General features: G+C 40.3%; 1 protein-coding gene across 6 annotated transcripts in view; it reads left to right on the plus strand.

The window, feature by feature from the left end:
• The first annotated feature begins 640 nt into the window (after nucleotides 1-640).
• Nucleotides 641-20,588, plus strand: part of LOC121956177 (microtubule-associated serine/threonine-protein kinase 1-like) — a 61,983-nt gene continuing 42,035 nt past the window's right edge. For 2 of the 6 annotated variants that reach the window (XM_088090963.1, XM_042504305.2), the window contains exon 1: nucleotides 16,555-16,711. In XM_088090963.1, coding sequence (XP_087947089.1) covers nucleotides 16,692-16,711 — 20 coding nt within the window. In that variant the 5' untranslated portion in view covers nucleotides 16,555-16,691. Of the gene's footprint in view, nucleotides 1,507-13,602; nucleotides 13,635-16,554; nucleotides 16,712-20,588 lie in introns of those variants that run through there. The other 4 variants (XM_088090961.1, XM_088090962.1, XM_042504303.2 and 1 more) reach the window with 4 other exon arrangements.

The following is a 20,588-nucleotide window of genomic DNA, read 5'->3' on the forward strand; positions in this document are numbered from 1 at the left end:
AGGAAGCACATCCCAGAGCAGCGCTTTGTGATGTTGTTTAAACTTAATAATGACGTTTATTTAAATCAGTCTTTCTAAGTTTTAGCAACTTCAGTAAACTAAGTTTACTGTGCCATATATCTTTATTCTGCTGGTTGCAAACTACTGAAAAAACCCAACTTAGAATAATAACTTCTAATTACTATCGGTAACACGTAAATAAATTAAAATTTAAAATCAAGTATCGATAAACACAACTGCTTGGAAATCAAGTTGAGCAAACTACTGATATGGGTAAAACTTAAAAAAATTTATTTAATAAAACTTGTAATTTTTCAGTTTTGTAACTTCACAAAATTAAGTAGATATAGATAAATTTTAAGTAAACTTAACAATTAGATTAAACATGAATTAATTCCTTTTTTTTTTTTTTTTTTACATTTTTCAATGCATTTTCCTGGATTTTTTTTAATGCAAAATCAACTTGTCAGATTTGACAGCGCAGGATATAAAAGCAGCAATAATCTCTACATGGTGTTTTTATTAATCCCTCAACATAAGTGAGCAGTTTAAGCTGTATCTGCTGCTCCTTCATTCCTGCGAAGAGGGACGCTCCGCTGAGAGCGGGAGGAGGGGCGAGAGGGAATCCCAGGAAGGGGTTACAAATATCGCGTTGCTGCTGTCGCCCCGTCCAGTCACCAGGTTCATAGGAAGTGGAGGTTGAGGAGCGACGGATGCATGAATGAAACGGATTAGAGTTTGGACTTTATGTGCAATTTTGGAGACGGGGGGCGGGCGCTGATGTTCAGGGGAGCAGACAGGCTCCTCCGCGGTGAATCGGCGGCAATGTCAGCCCGACCGAGGGGTTCAAGGATGAAGCGCGTCTCGGAGCAGCGCCGCTCAACTGTCCGGTGCAGCAGTGTGTGAAATCACCGCCTGGTTGTTTTTGAGCTCTGAACACGTTGTCCTTTGTGGCCAAATGTGGGAAGGGGCTCACGTTTCTTCTGGAGATCTTGTGGAACAAAGTGGCTGATCCTTTTTTTGTGTGCATTGTGTTTGCAGAGATCGCTCGGGCCTCTGGACAGCGTCAAAGCGCACAAACCTCTGGCAAAATGTCAAGGATGCTCCGGGAGGGAGCGCAGACCGCAGAGACAGCAGCATGACTGGCAGCAGCCCTGAGACTCGGGTCAGAAGTAGGGCTCAGAGAGAAGCACTGCCTCTGCTTTTGAAGAGACATTTGTAAACACACAGAATGGGACTGTTTGGCATTTGTGTGTTTTTTGGGGCTTCTTCGACGTGACACTTGCGTGCGCCTTTTTTGGCTCTGAGTGCGCCAGGACGCTGCTGCTGCGCAGGTCGGGTGTGAACTGAAGCGCCGCTGGATGCCGCAGCCCCGCCGGGTCAAAACCACTGATTAGAGAGGGGGTCAAGAGATTGCTTTAGTGAGGGGAAACCCCCGCCAGGAGCCCCGCCGCCCTTCATTGCACCATGGATGACTCGGGGATAATCCGGCGCCGGAGGCTGCAGGTGAGTTGGTTTGACCGCACAACAGGCTGGACATCATCACCTTCTGATGTGTCTCTAAAAAAATCCCTCCCATTGTTTCCAGCGAGGCCACACAGCCAGATACCATATCATAATCACAAAAACGTGCATCTTAAATGACAAGTTACTGTGATTTACAGTTTGGATTTTTTATAGCTTTAAGATCATAGAGATATTATGGTACCAAATTAAATGAATGTGTATCTCCTCAGTGACAATATTATTCCTTTACCTTATATTATGGTATTTTTTTGCTCCTGTACTAAAATTAATGTCTGACCAGCTTTCTATAAATAATATTGCTTTGTGCTGATACAGCATAAATAATCTGTTGATTATTTTCTTGAATATGTAGATAGATAGTTCTCAGATCTGTAAAATATCCAGAAATAGTGAAAATCGAACATCAAAAATTATTAAAAATAGAGCGATGTGATATGGAAAAGATCAAATTTCACAATATTTTTGACTATATACCTCCATATTTATATTGTGATTGTATAGGGTTGAGTTTTGGTCCTCTCATAAGATATTTACACAGATATCTTTTTGCAAATAATAATCAGAAAAGTGGAAATAATGACAGCTGTTAAAAGCAATATTAGACACTTATGATAATAAGATTCAAAATTATAATAGATAGCATGTGGTTTCATATAATAAAAAAATGATATATTGTCCAGTCTTACGTAAATACATTTTGCAAACATTAACTTAGTATTTTCATGAATATTCAGATAGTTCTTTGATCTGTAAAACATCCAACTTTTCCAGAGCCAGAGATGATGTCATCAAATAGCTTTTCATAATTTGGTTTGCTGCTGAGACAGTCTGACATCCTGAATATATCCTCCAACTTCATATTGTAGACACTTCTCTGTGCTTCTCTGTGAAACTGCTTTTTCATCCTTCCCCAAATCAGACACGATTTCTTCAGAGGATACAGTGAGTTACAGTCGGCAGGTTTCCATTACAGATTTGTGTAAAACTTAAGCGATGTTTTCGAAATGTTGCTAAAACATAATTGTGTGATGACTGCATTTCCACTGAGTGATGTTATGTGACTTCTCCTCCCGTCCCGGTAACCATGGCAATGGATGGTCAAAACATTAGCAGATTTATTTCTATTGCAGCCACCACACTAGGTGTCATTATTTCCAATCCAAGGTCATGTAGGCGTGTTATGGAGCCATAATGGTGTAAAGCGAGCCCCTTATTCTTGGGAGCCGCCATGTATAAGGAATTTATTGGAGGTGATAATCCACGATTTCACAGAGAAATTCCGGATCAAAACTTCCGGATGATCCGCTCAACTTTTGAGGAGTTATGTGACGCAATAAAACCTCTTGTAGCTCCTGCTGCATCATGAGGGAGCCAGTTCCTACAGACATGCATATAGCCATAGCCTCATGTAGCCTAGAAAAGCCAAAATAGTGTTTCCATTGCAGTTTTGCAAAATATGGCTGTTTGAATTTTTTGTGCTAAATGTTTTTGGTTTTTTTTCTGTAATTGATGTGTTTCCATTTGCACAATCTGAGGGTTAATGGAAACCTGCCTATTATGAGCTCCACGCTAGCTCCGGCAGCTTGGCGGACCATCTTAAAGGGGCGGGGCTTAATGAAGGGTCAATTGTTTCAGCTCTAATTACAGTATTAGTGTAAGAGAACACAATCATGATGCTTTAAGCACCGACACAAACCGAGCAGTACTCTTACAGTGTGTTTCTAACGGGTCACACAGTGTTTCTCAGGTGACGAGCGTTTTTCAGCAAACTAACCTCATTTTTTTCAGATGAGTAAATATCACATACGTGTGATATTCAGACTTGTAGCGTTGACGTTCTCTGAGCTCACTGTAGGATCATTTTTATTTAGTTAAGCTCTTAATAGGCTCTACAGTCTGTAATGCTGGTAATGAATCGTCACTCATGCATACTGGTATGACGTGTTCAAATGACTGCGCTCATCCATTATGAAGCAGCCTGCTTAACCACGGGTCATACACCCCCCCTCCATCTTTGTGTGAGTCAGTCAAGTGAACTGAGCGGGGATGAGCATCCTGCAGGCCGGGTGGAGAGCTGCCTCCTGCAGGGCACGTGTGTGCATGCAAGTGCATATATTTTCTTAAATATGGTGGCTATATTCGGGGGGAGGAAAAAGACGAATTGAGCCGCAGCTCCGAGCGGCTCAGAGGTAAATTGACCCCTATTACTGCGAAGAGAGAGAGAGAGGGTATAAAGGAATCAGTGGAGGATTAGTAGCGAGGTGTGCTGATGGTTTCATGTCTCATCATCCCCACCGCTCAGCTCACTGCTCCGCCGCTGTGATGTATGACAGGAGCTGCGAGGGAATTAATCGTCATAGAGTCAGACTCACAAAGTCACTGGCATTTTATAGATATAGGCAGGCCAGCAGAATGATTTACAGTGTGTGTGTGGGGAATGTATGCATTTATCTTATCTACATGGAGTTTTATACCTGTACGCATAATATGTATAGATACATATGTGTGTATAAAACTGTGTGTTAATGTGCCTTTGCGTGTCCTATTGAGCTCCCTCGTTGCTCCCCTGGGTCTCATCATCCCAACCGTCACTCTCTCTCTCTCTCAAACACACACACACACCGTCATTCTCTCAGCACCATATGGTGACACACCCCACCCCCCCGCAGTGGAGGTCAAGGGTCACACCCATGATGCACTGCTTCAGCATGACTAACCTGAAATAATTTTTTTTTTTTTTTTCGCCTGCTGCAGTCGGTGACACTGCATTTAGCTCACTGGCACATATTTGTGCTCGTCTGAGTACCATACAAAGCAAATATTTATAAAAGATAATTATTTTGTTAGGTTTGCATGAAATTGCTGCAGAAGAATATTTAGTTTATAGAAATTTATGGAAGCATTTTGTTCTTTTACTTAAGTAAAAGTACTGATACCACACTGTGAAGAAACTGTTAGAAGTACAATTCCTGGATTAAAAAATGTTACTTAAGTGGAAGTAATCAGGTAAATGTATTTCAAGTATGAAAAGTAAAGGTACAAAACACAGAAAAATCTTAAAAAAGGAAAAAAACAACCCAAAAAACACACTTTCCATGATGTAAAAGCAGCAATGTCAACAACAGTCTTTAGTGGCACTTTCCTTGCAGGAAATTAAGCGATGTCTCAGGAAAAAAGCAACATTTTATTGCACTATCCCCGATGGAAACACAGCAGAGTCTCCTAAAAAACATCCAATTTTCGTTGCACAATCCCAGCAGAAAATACAGCAATAGCTATTAGTGGCAAAAAAGCAATGGGTCACTAAAAAACAACCATTTTTGTTGTTTACTGGTCCTGAATGTCTTGAAGAGTGCTCTGTAACTTGTTGTCACGCCATCCACCATCCCCTCCACCTCCAGATGACAAAGGCAGCTCATGTATTATGTCACTACATTGTGTCATATCATCAAAATTTGATATGATACATATGAAACGTACAAATGTAATGTATCTGTGTTTTGCAGAAATGTACAATCCCAACATTTTGTTCTAGTGACTGATTGCGGCTATGACTACGAACTCAGAAATCTGTAGTTCTCATTATTCAAGTTAAACCATGAAAAAACGTATGGAGTGACATTAAAAATGTTAAATGAAATAAAGGCCTAATCGAAGGCTAACAGCGTCGGCCCTCTAGCTGGTTGACTGTTTGTGTGATTGATAGGACTGAAGCGATATTATGAACTATTTTTAGTGCCCACTGACAAAGATTTCGGTACTCAGATTATCATCCATTCAGGACCAATATTCACTCTCTGGAATTAACTAATGTGCTGCTGTAAAAAACCTGAATTTATTTTTGTAGGTACAGTTTTGATTGAATTAGTACGCAAAAAACAAACTTTCACGCAGCATTTAAGCTTTTTTTTTTTTACCATTTTCCTCCTGACGCTCACATATTAGACATGAAATAAATGACTGCACAGAAATACTGAGCACCAGACCATGACATCCATCAGCCCGTCCGCCTTTTCCATCTGTCAGACCACTTCAGTTAGTCCGTCTCTACTCCCGATGATGACTGGTCGGGTCACTGTCTCTTGGCAGCGGGACAATCCTTGATTGATCCTCATTGTTCGTCTCCCGGCCCGCTCCCCACCATTTTTCTTTTGCAGTGTGTCCACAGAATGATTGGCTCGTCCCGACAGAGCAGCAGTGTGCTTTATAGGCACGCAGCTCAACTAAAGCCATTTCATTATTACTGGGGCTGTTTTAGTCCTTTAGCCCAGGCAAGATGACTTGAAGGACACAACAGCAAAAGGACCCTTTATGGGCTCTAAAAAATAGCAGAGAAACGTGCACCAAGAGACAGAAGTCACTGCACTTTACGTGTCAATTATGGTTTATTATCCACATTGACATATTTGGCTTTTTGAATGGCTGACTGAATAAATGTAAAACCATGGGTATGTTAAATTTGTATGTTTCATAAATTGTAGGTTTCTAAATCGATGTAGTGTCTGAGACGACTCTGTGGGTGGTGGAGGGGATGATTGATGGCATGACAACCAGGTGAGACGTCTGCCAAGCTGCAGAGCGCTGGTCAACACTAACAAACAAGACATCCCTGTGTTTTTTAGCAAGTTATTGCCGCGTACTTCTGTAGTGCCACAAAAAACTGTTGTTTTTTTACTGATACCGTTGCATTTACAGCCCGGATTTTTCCCTGAAAAGTGGATGTTTTTTTTTCCTGCCACATAGCACAACAATAAGTGGTTGATTTTTACCCAGATGTCCCTTTTCTAGCCATGAAATTCCACAGTGTTGGACTTTAACCAACATTGTGGCATTTCCAGCTAAGATTGTTTCCCCCAAATTTGTTGTTTTGTACTAAGACATTGCTGCGTTTTCTGCCAGGATAGTGCTGTGAAAAGCTTATGTATTTTTTACTGACATTACAGCGTTTTCAGCCAGGATTTCACCCCGAAAAGCAGTTATTTTTATCAAGACATGGCTGTGTTTTCAGGCAGGTTAGCGACACAAAAAGCAGACGCTTTCTTCAAAGACATCATTGCATTTCCTTCTGGGATAGTGCCACAAAAAGCGGTTGTATTTTACAGAGACATTGCTGCATTTCCAGCCAGGATAGTGCCATTAAAAACTTTTGGTTTTAAACCAACATTGTGGTGTTTCCAGCTGGGATTGTTCCCCCAAACATTGCTTGAGACATGACTGCGTTTCCAGTTGGGATAGTGCTATGAAAAGCTGTTGGTCTTTTACTGATATTATTGCATTTCCAGCCGAGATTGTACTCTGAAAAACGGTTGTTTTTGACCGGGACATTGCCGTGTTTCCTGCCGGATAGTGCCACGAAAAGCTTTTGTTTTTTTTTTACCGACATTGTGGTGTTTTCAGTCGGGATAGTGCCATGAAAAGCTTTTTTTTTTTTTTTTTTTTTACCAACATTGTGGCATTTTCCAGCCAGGGTTGTTCCCTCAAAAAAGAAAAAAAGTTGTTGTTTTTAGTTGTTTCCAGTTGGGATAGTTCCACAAAAATGGTTGTTTTCAAGCAAAAATACAACCCTATCCAAGTGGGGTTTTTTTTATGTCTAAACCTAATGACACCTAATAACACAGCATTGTTGAAAGAAATGTTAAGTTTCAGTGTAAGATGTAACATCTGTGTTTTGCAGAAACGTACAATGCCAGTATTTATTCTTGTGTGTGAATGGATAGATGGATGGAGGGATAGTTGATTGACTCACAGTGTAGTACACTAGCTGTCTTCATGTTGCTGAAAGGCTGAGAAACAAGCACTTCAGATTAATGTTCACGCCATTTTTAATGGCTAAACTCACATCTGTCCACTGGTTCAAGAAAACAAGAGAAATGTTTGTAGATAATGTTAAGAAAAAAATAACTTGAATTTCAACGTCCCTTACAACTATTGTTGCCTGAGGTTGAGCACATCAACAAATGATGCATTGATGGTGACTCAAAACATGAGGCGGCTATAAAAAAACACACACAAACGTACATAGTATGAGTGCTACAGCTGAACCATTACTGAGGTTATTTGTCAGAGTGAACATGCTTTGACAGAAATAGGACATCTGCAGGTTAGATACTAAAAAGCCCAACATGAATCTGTATCAGCTAACGCAAATCTTTGGGCAAAATGCTCACAGATAAAGCAGAAACATTACGAGACAGCGGCACAAGTGAGAGAAGACTCTATACAGTCCTGTCAGTGTGATCGCCCGGGACTAAAGAGGATCAGACAATCGTTGAGATGCTCAAACCTCATCTCCCCCCCCCCAGAGGACGAAGCTAAACCTCGATTAAAAAAAAGAGCAGCCGTTCCTGTCAGAGACGAGAGCAAATAGTGTGGCATTGTGTTGTTTGCTAATCTGTGATCGTTGGGCATGTCCTGTTTGTGACAGAGCCTCCCATCTGTTGTCAGTCACTCTCCACCACCGCCAGACTCCATTAATGGCACTCAGAGAGCGCCGCACGTCAGACGATGTTTTTTTTTTTTTTTTAAACTGTCTTTTTACATGTGGTGACGTGGGAGATGCGACCATGCGATGAGCAAAACGCGCTGGCATTCTGACACTAATTACACCACAGGAGGACCAAGTCACAGAGAAACCAGGCTTCAGAGGATGTCCTAGACCAGGGACACTCAAATGGCTTTGTTTCGGGGCCACTTGTGCAAAATAATAGAACGTCAGGAGCCAGTCACAGCAGCCCCAAACAGGTTTCAAGGATTTTAGGGCATTTCAAGGATTTAAAGATGTTTCTTGGATGTTTGGACATGTCTAGGATTTAAGGACATTTTGAGAATTTTAGGACTTTTCCAGGATTGTAGAAAATGTATAGGATTTTAGGATGTTTTTAGGATTATAGGAATTTTATTGGATTTCAGGAAATTTTTATAGGTTCATAGGACATCACTAGGATGTTACGACAATTCTAGGTTTTAAGGTAATTTCTAGGATTGTAGGACATCTCTAGGATTTTAAGGTGTTTCTAGTTTTTTAGGACATTTTGAAGATTTTGGGTCATTTCCAAGACTTTAGGACATTTCTTGGATTTTTGGACATCTCCAGGATTTCAGGACATATATAGGATTTTAGGATGTTTTAGGGTATTTCTAGGATTTCAGGACATTTTTCTTAGATATTAGGATGATTTTAGAATTTTAGGTCATTGGGGTCTTAGATAGGACCTCTGTCGGGAGTTGCGAGCGATCCTCCACTGGCACTTTTTATGCATTCTGGTACCTTATGTACACTTAAAATACAAAAACAATACCCAGTGTGAATTTTGGGGCCATCCGCTATTCTGTTGGGGGCCAGATTTGGCCCGCGGGCCGTTAGTTGAGTATCGCTGTTGTAGGATCTGTATGTGGTTAGAGGATGATATTTCCTTGAAGGATATATTATATACTCTTTACTTGCGGAAACGTGGAGGCTGTGAGTCACAAAGGCAGATTCAGAGGCAGCGTGGTGTGCTTGTCTCCTGGCACAATGACCGTTGACAAAGTCTAGATTGGAACTTGGAAATGAGTTGTCTCTGCCACCTTTTTACAAATTAAAGTGGAACTGAGGGTTATGAGGGTGAATGCAGGGAGACACAATGTGACACTGAGTACTAGGAATTATAAGAAGTAAATGGGGTGACAGAGGAGTGTTTTAATGGAATTTTTACTGGGTTAATAAAGGCCATGTCACCTGAGGATTTAATAATGAGCCGCTGTTGCACAGGGATATAATGTACAGTTCACTGCGCAGTTTTGACTCTCACTTAACAATCCTGCATTTTCTTGTTTACTCTGTGCAACCTTGAAGCAAAGAAGGACAAAATGTGAGGAGTGGAAGACAGGGGCATCATATTGACGGCGCCTGTTCATTATTTCAGGCACCAGTGGACGGCTGCACTTTGTTTAATGTGCCAACTGGTTCTTTTTATTGTCTAGACATGCCTGAACATTAAAGAGCCCCACAGAGGGGCATCAGACAGACAGTGAGCAGATGTTCACGGCTCTGGATTCAGATACAAAAGAGGTATAGCCGTCTGCTCTGTTCCACCAACAGGCTTAATGCGTTTAGATTTTTTTCGTACTTAGTTTTAAATTGACTTTATATGCAGAGCTGTTTTTTTAAACAGCCAGTTTCTCCTGAAGACATACAAAATGTATGCCTAAATACTCAAAAAGTGCTTGTTTTTCGCACTGACAGGCTCAGGTTGTATTTTTAAGTGTTTGACAAAAGTATGGAGAGACTGATAGGGAGAAATAAAAGGTTTTTCTTTACCTTTCTCTTGATTTAATCTGTTTATTGTCTTTCTGCAACATGTTAAGTTGCAAGACTAAATTTAACTTACTGTTGGGTGAGACTTAGTTTAAAACATTTCCCATTCGTGTGTGATAAGTTGGGCTCTCTCTTTGGCTCTTGTACTCGTTCGGGCGAGCAGGGTTGCAGCTTGTCAGTGTGGTTTGGCCGTGTAGTCATCGTTAAGGAGGAATGTGTGGAGAGGGGGCTGACCGAAGCGCCTCACCATGATGCCGGCTCTCATGCTGCATCATGTTAGTTGTACAGTTTGTGTGGTTTGCAATATTTGCAAACTGTTTTTGTCTTTTCTGTTATCTTCTTGTCTTTATTACTTTCTGACTTGAGGAAACTTAAATGTAACCACGGTGACCGCAAGAACCGCCTCGAAACTGTGCTGATTGTATAGATCCTCTCGGTGTGAAGCATCCATGTTCTCAAACACATAGATGTAAACTGTAAGTGCAACTTGACTGGTGCGTGGAGGCATACAACCGTGTGGCGGTATACCTAGTTTTAAACCAAATTAGCCGGAAACATGAAAAAGTCATTCAGAGATAATGTTTTCAACCAACACATGTATGTATTGTTAGCTTTTGTTGCTAAGTAGGAACAGCTAAAAAAATCTGCCAGTGATAGCTGTCAGTTTAGAAACTACAGTCTCCGAATTTGATAGAGAAGCTGCATTTGTCTACCTGCTATCTGAAATGGATTGTTTTAGAAGTATAGTATGAATATTTGTGGAAAATTCGCCTCTGCTTGACAGGTGTAACAACAGCAACTTGGCGGGGTGTGGCTGGGTTAGTACTTCCTGTTAAACCCAGGGTTTTAGAGGCCCCTGGGGTTCTTGGGCTGTGGAAAAGTTACCCAGCTGGTAATCCACTAACGAGGTAATAATCAGATCGACTGTATGTACATGATGTATTTGCATGTGTGTTTGTTTACAAACCAGTCAGCCTGTTTATTCCTGCCACCGATTTTGAGCCAGGGCTAATCTCCTGAGTCCAGATGGACAGAGTACACCAAGCAGCAGCAGCAGACACTCTCTGCATCGACCGAAAACAGTGTGAGCGGAGCCAGATCTCATGCCAGCACAGCCTGGCTCTTTACAAAACCTGCATGCTGAGATACAGAGAGGGAGGGAGGGAGGGTGTAAACAAGGGTGGAGTAGAGGCTGAGAGGGATCATGCTTTCATGCCCACAGCCTCACCCTTCAGCTTGGCCTTCAGCTCTGTGTGTGTGTGTGTGTGTGTGTGTGTGTGTGTGTGTGTGGGTGCTTGAGTGTCTCAGATGTGAGCCACAGTATATCGCAGCAGATGCAATTAATGCATTAGCCGCCTCACACCTTCTCCTGTCACACGCAGCGTAATGTCGTTAACGTGCTGTTAGCGTTGCATCGACCGCCTTCCAACCGCAGTCAATGCAATTATTATGTTAACCTTCAGAAAGAGACTGTGAGTGTGTGTGTGTGTGTGTGTGTGTGTGTGTGTGTGTGTGTATGATTTCTACAGAAGAAAAAAATATGTAAGCAGACATAATGTCAGGAGGCCAGGAGACAGTTGTAGCAGCCCAATGCATGTTTTGAGGATGCTTCTAGGATTTCATAACATTTATAAGATTTAAGGACATTTTTTGGACTTTAGGACCTTTCTATGATCTTAGGATGTTTCTAGGATTTATGGGCTTTTCTTGGATTTTAGGACATTTATAGGATTTTTGGATGTTTCTAGGATTTTAGCACTTTTTCGGGATTGTAGAAAATTTCTAGGATTGAAGGATGTGTTGAGTATTTTAGGATGTTTTTAGCATTTTATGACATTTTTAGGATTTTAGGACATATCTTAGATTTTAGGACATTAGGGTCTTTGCTAGGACCTTTGTCGGGAGTGTGGGGGATCCTCCACTGGCACATTTTTTTGATAAACAAGCTCTATTTTGATGCTGTTTTATTCACTTTGCCACCTTATGTATACTAAAAGTATAAAAATAATTCCCAGTGTGAATCACTTTATTTTTATTGTGACTTAGAAAGTGGTTGGGGGCCACCCGGCATCCTATAGGGGGCCAGATTTGGCCCTCGGATGAGTTGAGTATCACTGTATAAAAGTGTGGCCTTCTGAAAGCTCAATATATCACAAGGACCAACAAGGTGTTTTTGTTGTCAGTCGCCATCTGTAAGGTTAAGTCTATGTCACAGATAACAATTACCTCCGGAGGAGAGAGCCGAGGCGCCACAATAGAGAGAAAAACACTCTGCCGATAAGAAGAGTAGAAAATAATAATCTCGCCTCCTTCATAAGTCAGTCACAAGCTACACTGGTTTCCACAGCGTGTCTCGAGGGTTTGCGTGTTAACAGATACAAATCCCTCCTTACAAGGTCAACTGAATATTCAACCTATTGATCCCTCTTCACTTTGTCCTTCATTGATCAGGCTAATTGACCCTGAGCCGTCAGAGCCGAGAGGAGGATGACTTACAAGAGCGAGAGGCTTCAGGAAAGGCCTCCCGCTGATAAGGAGGGTTAACTGTGCTAACAGGACCTGACAGTCAGTGCTGCTGTTACAGAGCAGCAGTGTAAACACAGTTAAATAAAACCTCATCATGTCACACAAAATATAATATAGTTTCATAATAAACTGAACGTGGGGATGCAATTTTCACCAGACGACAAAATAAAAAACTCTTGAAACATATCTAATGTTTATGTTATGAGGATATTCCACATTTTCTGAATTACTTTACTAACAAATTAGGCATTTATATAAATAAAACTGACCATGATCTATAACTCCAGCAGCTTTTAGCCAATAAATGTTTGTGTTTTCAGCATCCCATCACTGCGTTTCCATGATAGTTACACCAAAAGGAGCTGTTTTTACTGAAATATTGCTGCATTTCTTGACAGGATAGTGAGACAAAAAGCAGGTGTTTTTTGCAGAGAGATCGTGAGTGTTTGTGGCTTTTATTTTGCCACCAAAACATGATCTTCTCTGAGCCCTAAACATGTAGATTTGTGCCTAAACTTAACTACATGTTATCCACAGCATTGTCAAAATGTATAGAAGTGTAAAGTTTCAACCTCTTCACTACATAATAACGTATTAACCCTTTAAAACCTGAGTACATTGGCTTAATTTCTTTCAAAAACTTGTGAAGAAGCCAATGAGCAACAAAAGAACTTACTCAAAAATTTATTAAAAAAAAAAAAGAAATCAGCAAGAAATTAGTGAAAAAAGTCCAAGAAAATTACCTAATTTTAAATATACAATAAATATATATAATTAAATTATATAATTATAATTATAGTTTTCCCTAACATTTTTCCCTAGCTTTTTTAAAAAAAGTCCTCTAAATCTGTTAAGTTTGTTGAATATTTGTTATTGCTCATTGCCTTTTTTTCCCAGTGTTTTTAAAAGAAATCAAACCAATCTGCTCAGAGTTCAGAGGTTTAAATACTCGTGAAAGACGTCTGAAAACAGCACAATGAAAGTGATGTCGCTCCAGGTTTCAAAGGGTTAATGTAATGTATGAGTCATTTTCAGAAATTACAACATTTATTCTGGCGCCTGGGTCACAAATTTTAGAAGGAAGATGCTTCAAAAGGCTCACGTGGACTTTAAAGGGAATTTCACACATAAACATAAAGACCAATTTACTTGTAAAGGGGAATAAATTACATGTTTTTCTTTATTCTTCATGTGAATATTTGAAGTTTCTGTACCTGATCTCTCTTTTTTCTCTTTCTTTGTCTTTCTTTCAGAAGGATTTGCCACTGCCTCGCAAAAACAGCAGGTGAGTGTTACCTTTGTTCACCCCTCCTCCCTCCTCTCTGGGGAGACACCAGCTCCACTCCAGAAAAACAATCACACCAGGAGGAGCTGCTGAGCGTGGTGTGTATGCAGTGTTTTGAAAAGCTGTGAGGATGCTTCAGTGGTGCTTGTGGTGTGGAGAGTGTGATCCTTTTGTGAATGAGGAGGAGGTCGGCTGGAGGGATGCTGGGAGTCTGTTGGAGTCTGATTAAAACCAGCCGGGAGCTCTGGAGGCTGTCCATGGTGCTGAAAGACAAGCAGTGGCTCAGAGACTCCCTCTTTATCGCCCCTCTTCTCTCCCTTTTTCTCCGTTATTAATCTGTTTCTATATTCCGCTCTCATTTCCACTTCTTCACTTGCTTTTCTCGCTCTCTCTTTCACACATAGAGTGTGTCAGTTTATCAGAATATTAGCAGTCAGCTTTTGCCAACCCTCGGCTAAAATGAACTACAAAACCGGACACGCAGTGATCGAAATACAGTAAAGAAAAAACCCACACGCAAAATAATGACACAGTAAATCACACATGTTCAGTAAAACATACAGTGCAGCTAAATTACCCTCAACAAAACAAATTAACCCCTTGATACCCAAGCAAACCAAAACAAGAAAATGTCCTAAAAGTGTGTGTGTTATATATACATATATATATAGTAATAGTATCGTATTTCCCATATTTACGAGTTATGAGCACATGAACGGCCCTCCAAAGCTGTTATTGGAAATTGGGAAATTTTGATGATACCCAAGCTGCCGAGTTGTGACGTTTGCATGTTTCAGGGCAGCAGAAATGGCTAAAAGCACAGTAATAGTGTCAACAACTGATGGTAAAACTTATAGTACTTTTAGTTAACTTTAATCTATAAAGCATGCCAGGGGAGTATGCCAACATAGATAACAATTATTTTATAACACGAGTTGCAGACTTGACATCATAAATGCATAAACATGGTGGGCAAAACTTAATGTTTGGTCAGTGGTGAGAGACTTTTTTTTTTTTTTATAAAATATCATTTCTTGATCACATGTAAAGCATAATATGATAATGTTAACTGCTGTCCATGTAGCGTGACCAGATTAAATATAAAAACATATAAAAATGTTATAGAATATATAGAATATATGTATATAAAATGATGTATAAAAATATAGATAAACTGGAAACAGCTATCTTGTTTAACGCGCTTAGCATTAAAATGCAGCCCATCTTCTTTGCAGCTTCCCACTTTATGACCTCAAAGCACACAAACACAACAAAGTCAGAAGAACGACTTCCCAACTCAGAAACCTTTTGACATCACATGAATGCAGTAATACCCCATAACTTTAGAAATGTTGATGTAATACGTATGAAACATAGAGATGTATTTGTGGTTTGTAGAAACATACACTGTCGTCAGGCGACTGGCTGCTTCTTTCATCCCGGGTGTATTATTGTGATGAGAGTATTAAATAAGACCAATAGCATGTTAATAAGGCTTTTAAAGGTTTTATTATTATCTCTTTGCTCCATGGAGTGAGAGTAGATCTGTGTGTGTGTGTGTGTGTGTGTGTGTGTGTTAGTGGTCACAGCCCACTGCCTCTCTCCACCCCTCTCCCATTCCCCTGCCCCATCCATCTTCCCTCAGCTGCTCCACTGCCCCCTCGTCCCAAGTCATCATGGGTAATCAAACATGAAATGAAGCTGCAGACCAGCTCATGTTTGTGTTCTCCTCTCCGTCTCACTGTTGTCCTTCACTTTCCACCAATACTTCCCATTTTTACCATCATGCCCCTCTCTCCGGAGACACTTTCCATTTGGACTCAGTGTGTCTCCCTGCGAACTATCAATCCAACATGCATTATAGATGAGCTCAGCTTCACTTTCAGTCTGAGTCCATTCATGGGTGAACAACCATCCAGAGCGAGGACACTCAACCTGCTTTGCTCAAGGGCCACTTCTGCAGAATGACAGAGGACCAGGGGCCACATGCATGTTTGTAGGATTTTAAGACGTTTCTGGGATTTTAGGATGTTTCTTGGATTAAAGCATGTTTTTAGAATGTTGGGACATTTCTTGGATTTTAGGACATTTTTAGGATTTTAGGAGGTTTTTAGGATTTTAAGGTTGTTTCTCGGATTTAAGTATGTTTTTAGGATTTTAGGACATTTCTAGGATTTTAAGAAATTTCTTGGATTTTAGGAGGTTTTTAGGATTTTAAGGTAAATTTCTTGGATTTTTGGTTAGTTCCAGGATGTTATGACATTCTCAGATTATAGGACATTTCTTGGATTTCAAGACGTTTTTAGGATGTTTCTAAGATTTTAGGATGTTAGGACATTTCTCGGATTTTGTCTTTGGATTGCAGCATATTTTTAGAATTTTCTGACATTTCTCAGATTTTAGGACATTTCTAGAATTTTAATACGTTTTTAGGATTTTAGTACAAAAACAATTCCCAGTGGGAATCATTTTATTTTTACTGTGTATTAGAAAATGGTTTGGGGGGGTCACTGATTCAAAGTTTCTGTGTTTGACATACTTTGTCATCAGTTATGTTTTTTTAATGTTGGACTCTTTTCAGCATCTGTTGTACAGTTATGTAACTGTCCACCGTGTCCCTCAGTCATGTCTTCACTTTGCTGAGATGAGTTAACCTTTCTCTACTTTCTACGTCTTCATTCATGGTGTCCATCGCCTGCAGTGAAAAGCTTTTAACTCCCCATCAGTGCACAGAAAAAAAGGAAAACAGTCACAAAATTACACTCTGTACCATGGCACCTTAGCCTTGAGAAAACGACCCACAATCCCCTGCTGCCTTTTGTTATTCCTCTCTAAAAAACACACCCACCCTCCCTCCATCCCTCCCTCTCTGTAGCTCTCTCCTTTGCTTCTTGCCCATACTTGCCCAGACTCCAGTGCACTTCAGACGCTTTCGGAGCTAAAAGTATGCGTTGCATTGCAATGACATTTTTGCAGAGACCTGCTGCTTTTTGACGGCTTTCTTCAGCTGTTGCTGTTGTTCCTGTTGCTCCGAGCTACGCCTAGATACCGAGCAGCATGTTCCGACGCACTAAAAGGTACAGCGAGAGACGGAGGGTTTGGTTTCTTTGATGTGAAGTGTGGTAGTAGTGGCTTTCTATTTCACTCATTCTCTCTACATCTTATTCTTTCCCTCAGTTTTCTCTCTGCGAGATTCTTAACAAAGAGGCTTGTTCTGACACTGACTCGTGTGTGAGGTCACTCTTTGCTTTTGTGTCTAACTTGGTTTTAGATGTCTGCTCTGTTCTGCTGAGTTTGCATGTTGAGAGTGATTTTTAGTAGATTACAGAATACTGTGACTGTAACACCAGACATCTGACAGCTTGTAGAGAGATCAGTTTATGAAGTCCCAGCTGTGGTTGGAAGGTGAAAACTTGTGAAATATTTTCACGATATGCAATCATAGTATTTTATTTGCGATATGCATGCAGGATATGCATTACCCACGCATTCATTTATTCATGGTGGCCCGCCACGATTAAATTATCTGCTGATTTTCTATTTTTGGAGCTGTGCTGTTTATTAGGAACACTATTGGAATATACTATTTGGTTATTCACCTCACACTCAAAGAGTAAGCAGCAGTGCATCAGGTGGAGTGAAAATAAAAGTTAACCATTGATTGCGCTGGGTCTAAAAGTTTGCTTTCACTCACCTCTGCAGCTGCTGCTCCTCTCATCCATCAGCTGCAATACCGCATAGGCACGCTTGCTCATGGCGATGGCGTCACTCTCGTTTTTGAGCACGCCTTCCATGAGTCTACTTTGAAAACAATGGATTTAAGAGCACAAAAACATGGCGTGTGTACAGACCCTAACCAGTTAGACAGTGCTGTGGGCGGGACATTTAGCGAGGCTAGTGGCTACTGGGATAAACTGGCTTCAAGGCTGAGTGGCTTTCTTTGGAGCCTGCAGTATAACCGTATCATCAGCATGTTAGCACATTAGCACGTTGGCATTAAGCTGCAATTTCAGTTGTGTCTGAGTACAGCGTCACAGAGCTGCTAGCTTGGCTGTAGACTTTTAAGTGTGGTTTACACAGCAATGGTTCTTGCATTTTAACACCAAAATGATAAAAATGACCCGTGAGTATGTTGTAGAACTAAACAGAGCAACATATAAATGTTTTAAATTGAGGCTTAGTCAAAATGTTGAGATTGAGATCTATACTTAAGTCTTTAGCTCTGGTCCTGGCTTTGTTGAATATGATGTGAATGTAACATGAAGTTATTGAAAAATGACTCATCGTAGTGACATTTCCAGCAGACCTGCAGGTAGACTGATTCACCGCCTGAAGTGGTCAATCAAACCAACATGAGTCAGACAGAACGACATGTTTAGATGGATTTTTCCTGGGGTCTGATTCACTAATGGGGAGAGATGTTTTTCTGTAGCTGGTTGATCTGGTGGTTATTTCAGGCAAGCTTTCTTGTGCAAGACCTCGAATCCTTGCTTTGCACATAGATAAGTTTATCATCACATTTCTTAAAAAAATTATGTAAGCGTTATTCTCCTTTGTGCTTATGATACTTTTAATCACACTGATGTCACCAGCCTGAAAATCTGAGGTGACATTAAAGCGCCGGGGGTTTTCTTTAGGCAGCGACAGTAGTTGATGTCGTGCTGAGTCTCTCGGAGTGACTTCATTCTCCCCTGCTGATTAGGGATTAAACCGACTTCTATTACAGCAGAGACTCTCACTACCTCACACCTGAGCCCAGACACACAGGCAGACAGATGGAAATATTGTGACGTCTTTTTCATGCCTGCCACAGCAGCGCTCAAACCCAGGAGGAATCATTTTTAATAATCTTGCAAATGTGGGGTTCAGGGTACGGGGAGCGCTGTGTGTTATATCTAAAGTCTAAGACATATTTCTCTCTATTTTCTGAAAGGTTAAGAACCAAAGTCACAGCTGGGAAAAAGAAACGAACAAGTGAATGCGTGATGAAGCTGTGGTGGAAGAAGTATTCAGATCCTTTACAAGAGTAAAAGTACTAATATCACACTTTAAAAATACTCTGTTACAGCTTAAAGCCTTGTATTGATCATTTTATATAAGAGTGAGCAGGTATATTTAGGTAAAAGTACTTAAAGTATTAAAAAATAAATGCAAAAAAAAACACCTGAAAAACTCAAAATTTTGGAGAAAAAAAACTGTAAAAATACAAAAACATATATATGTAAAAAAATTACACTCAAAACTGATTAAAAAACACATAAAAAACAACTACCTGAAACTCAAAATTATAAAAACACACACACAAAATATGTAAAATAAAAAATAAAAAAACAACTAAAAATTATAAAAAAGCCCCCTTAAAACTTAAAATTATTTTAAAAGAAATAGATAAATAATTGAATGTTTATAAAAATAATTGGCAATTAATTTTCTGTCAGCTGACTGATTGATCAACTAACCATTTCAACTGTACTTGTATAAACTGTTTGGTAATTTATAGCAACATAATATACAATATAAACTCTTCTTATGTTTTTTTAATGCAAAATTCTTAATATGTTAAGTAATTAAAGTGTTAAGATAAATGTAGTGAAGGTAAAAAGCCCAGTATTTCCCTTTGACATGTAGTGGAGTAAAAGTATAAAAAGACATGATGGAAAATACGCAGGTAAAAGTACTTGTGCCTCAAATTTATACTGAAGTGCAGTACTTAGTAAAAGTACTTAGTTACATTCCACTGCCGTGATTAGGATAATGAAAGTGAAGGAGGTGGAAAAGACGGTTGTGCAAGAGGTGAAAGGAGGCTGAGAGGGAGCGCAGGGCCCGGGGGTGATATCTGTGTGTGCTCCTCCATTAGGGACCAGCTCACTAAGGTTACGTGAGCATTCAAGACACGCACACACGAGCTTTGACCGCCTCTCCTTCGCTCTCTATTCTTTCTGTTTTTTCCTTCCATTCATTCTTTCTTTGTCTTATTCATGTCAAGTGTAGAAAGATTCAGTCCTAACCTCATTTAATGATGAGGTTGTGCTCATGCAAGTTTTTCCTGATTTATGTGTGCACATTTGTACTTGTGTGTGTGTGTGTTTGTGTGTGTTCACTAATTGACCCCTGAACAGCTATTGTCAGATCATCGCTCTGCAGCCGTAACCAGGCGAGGCAGCTCTGTCAAGCTTTGTTTCTCCACATGCTGAATCCGGTGTGCGTGCAGCTGTGGTGAGAGTGGCCCCGTTAATACCTATTAACAGTGTCCTGTGTGATCCCATCACTAGTGGACATTGCTAAATCCAAGCGTAAACAACCACCGAGATGCAAATCTTGTACAAGAGTTGTGTTTTTAAAAGAATCAGTCGGGAAAAGACAGCAAGAGACAGAATCCAAAATCAACTGGGTGAGCTGAACTTCATTTGTTCTTATCGTGATAAACTTTATTATGTGTTGGATGAGAATGATAGACTGACATACGTAGTTAGAGAGCTTAGCAGAATATCAGTAGACCTTTGTCACAGCAGCAGTTTATGTTTGTCAAAGTAGGACAGGCACAGGTGTAAGTGATGGCATTAAAAAACAGCTCGGGCTGTGATGGTATGGATTTTTTTCTTGCTGCAATGAAAAAAGCAACTTGTCTCTGTGGTTCTGCAGTTTATGACCATTTACGATCGTCTGGTCACATCGCTCGCCACGTCCAGGTGTCTCACTTCCTCTTCTTCTCCTGGCGGTTAATACAATTAAAGTTACATCCAGTAACTGCTATGACTAACAGCAGATCATTAATAACAGTAACACTGGTCTGTTGTTGCAACCACAGTAAGAGTATAGTGATATTCATTGCAACTCCAGTAATATCTGCTGTTTTATGGTTCGTGTCCACAGGGGCCACTTTGAGGCCAATGGGCTGTCTACTCCCAGATATTAAACTAGACCAACAAGGCTTATTTTAAAGATTTCTAATAT

Source organism: Plectropomus leopardus, chromosome 18 (assembly GCF_026936395.1).
Source record: "Plectropomus leopardus strain MGB_pleo_1.0 chromosome 18, ASM2693639v1, whole genome shotgun sequence".
In the NCBI taxonomy this organism is placed as follows: domain Eukaryota; kingdom Metazoa; phylum Chordata; class Actinopteri; order Perciformes; family Serranidae; genus Plectropomus; species Plectropomus leopardus.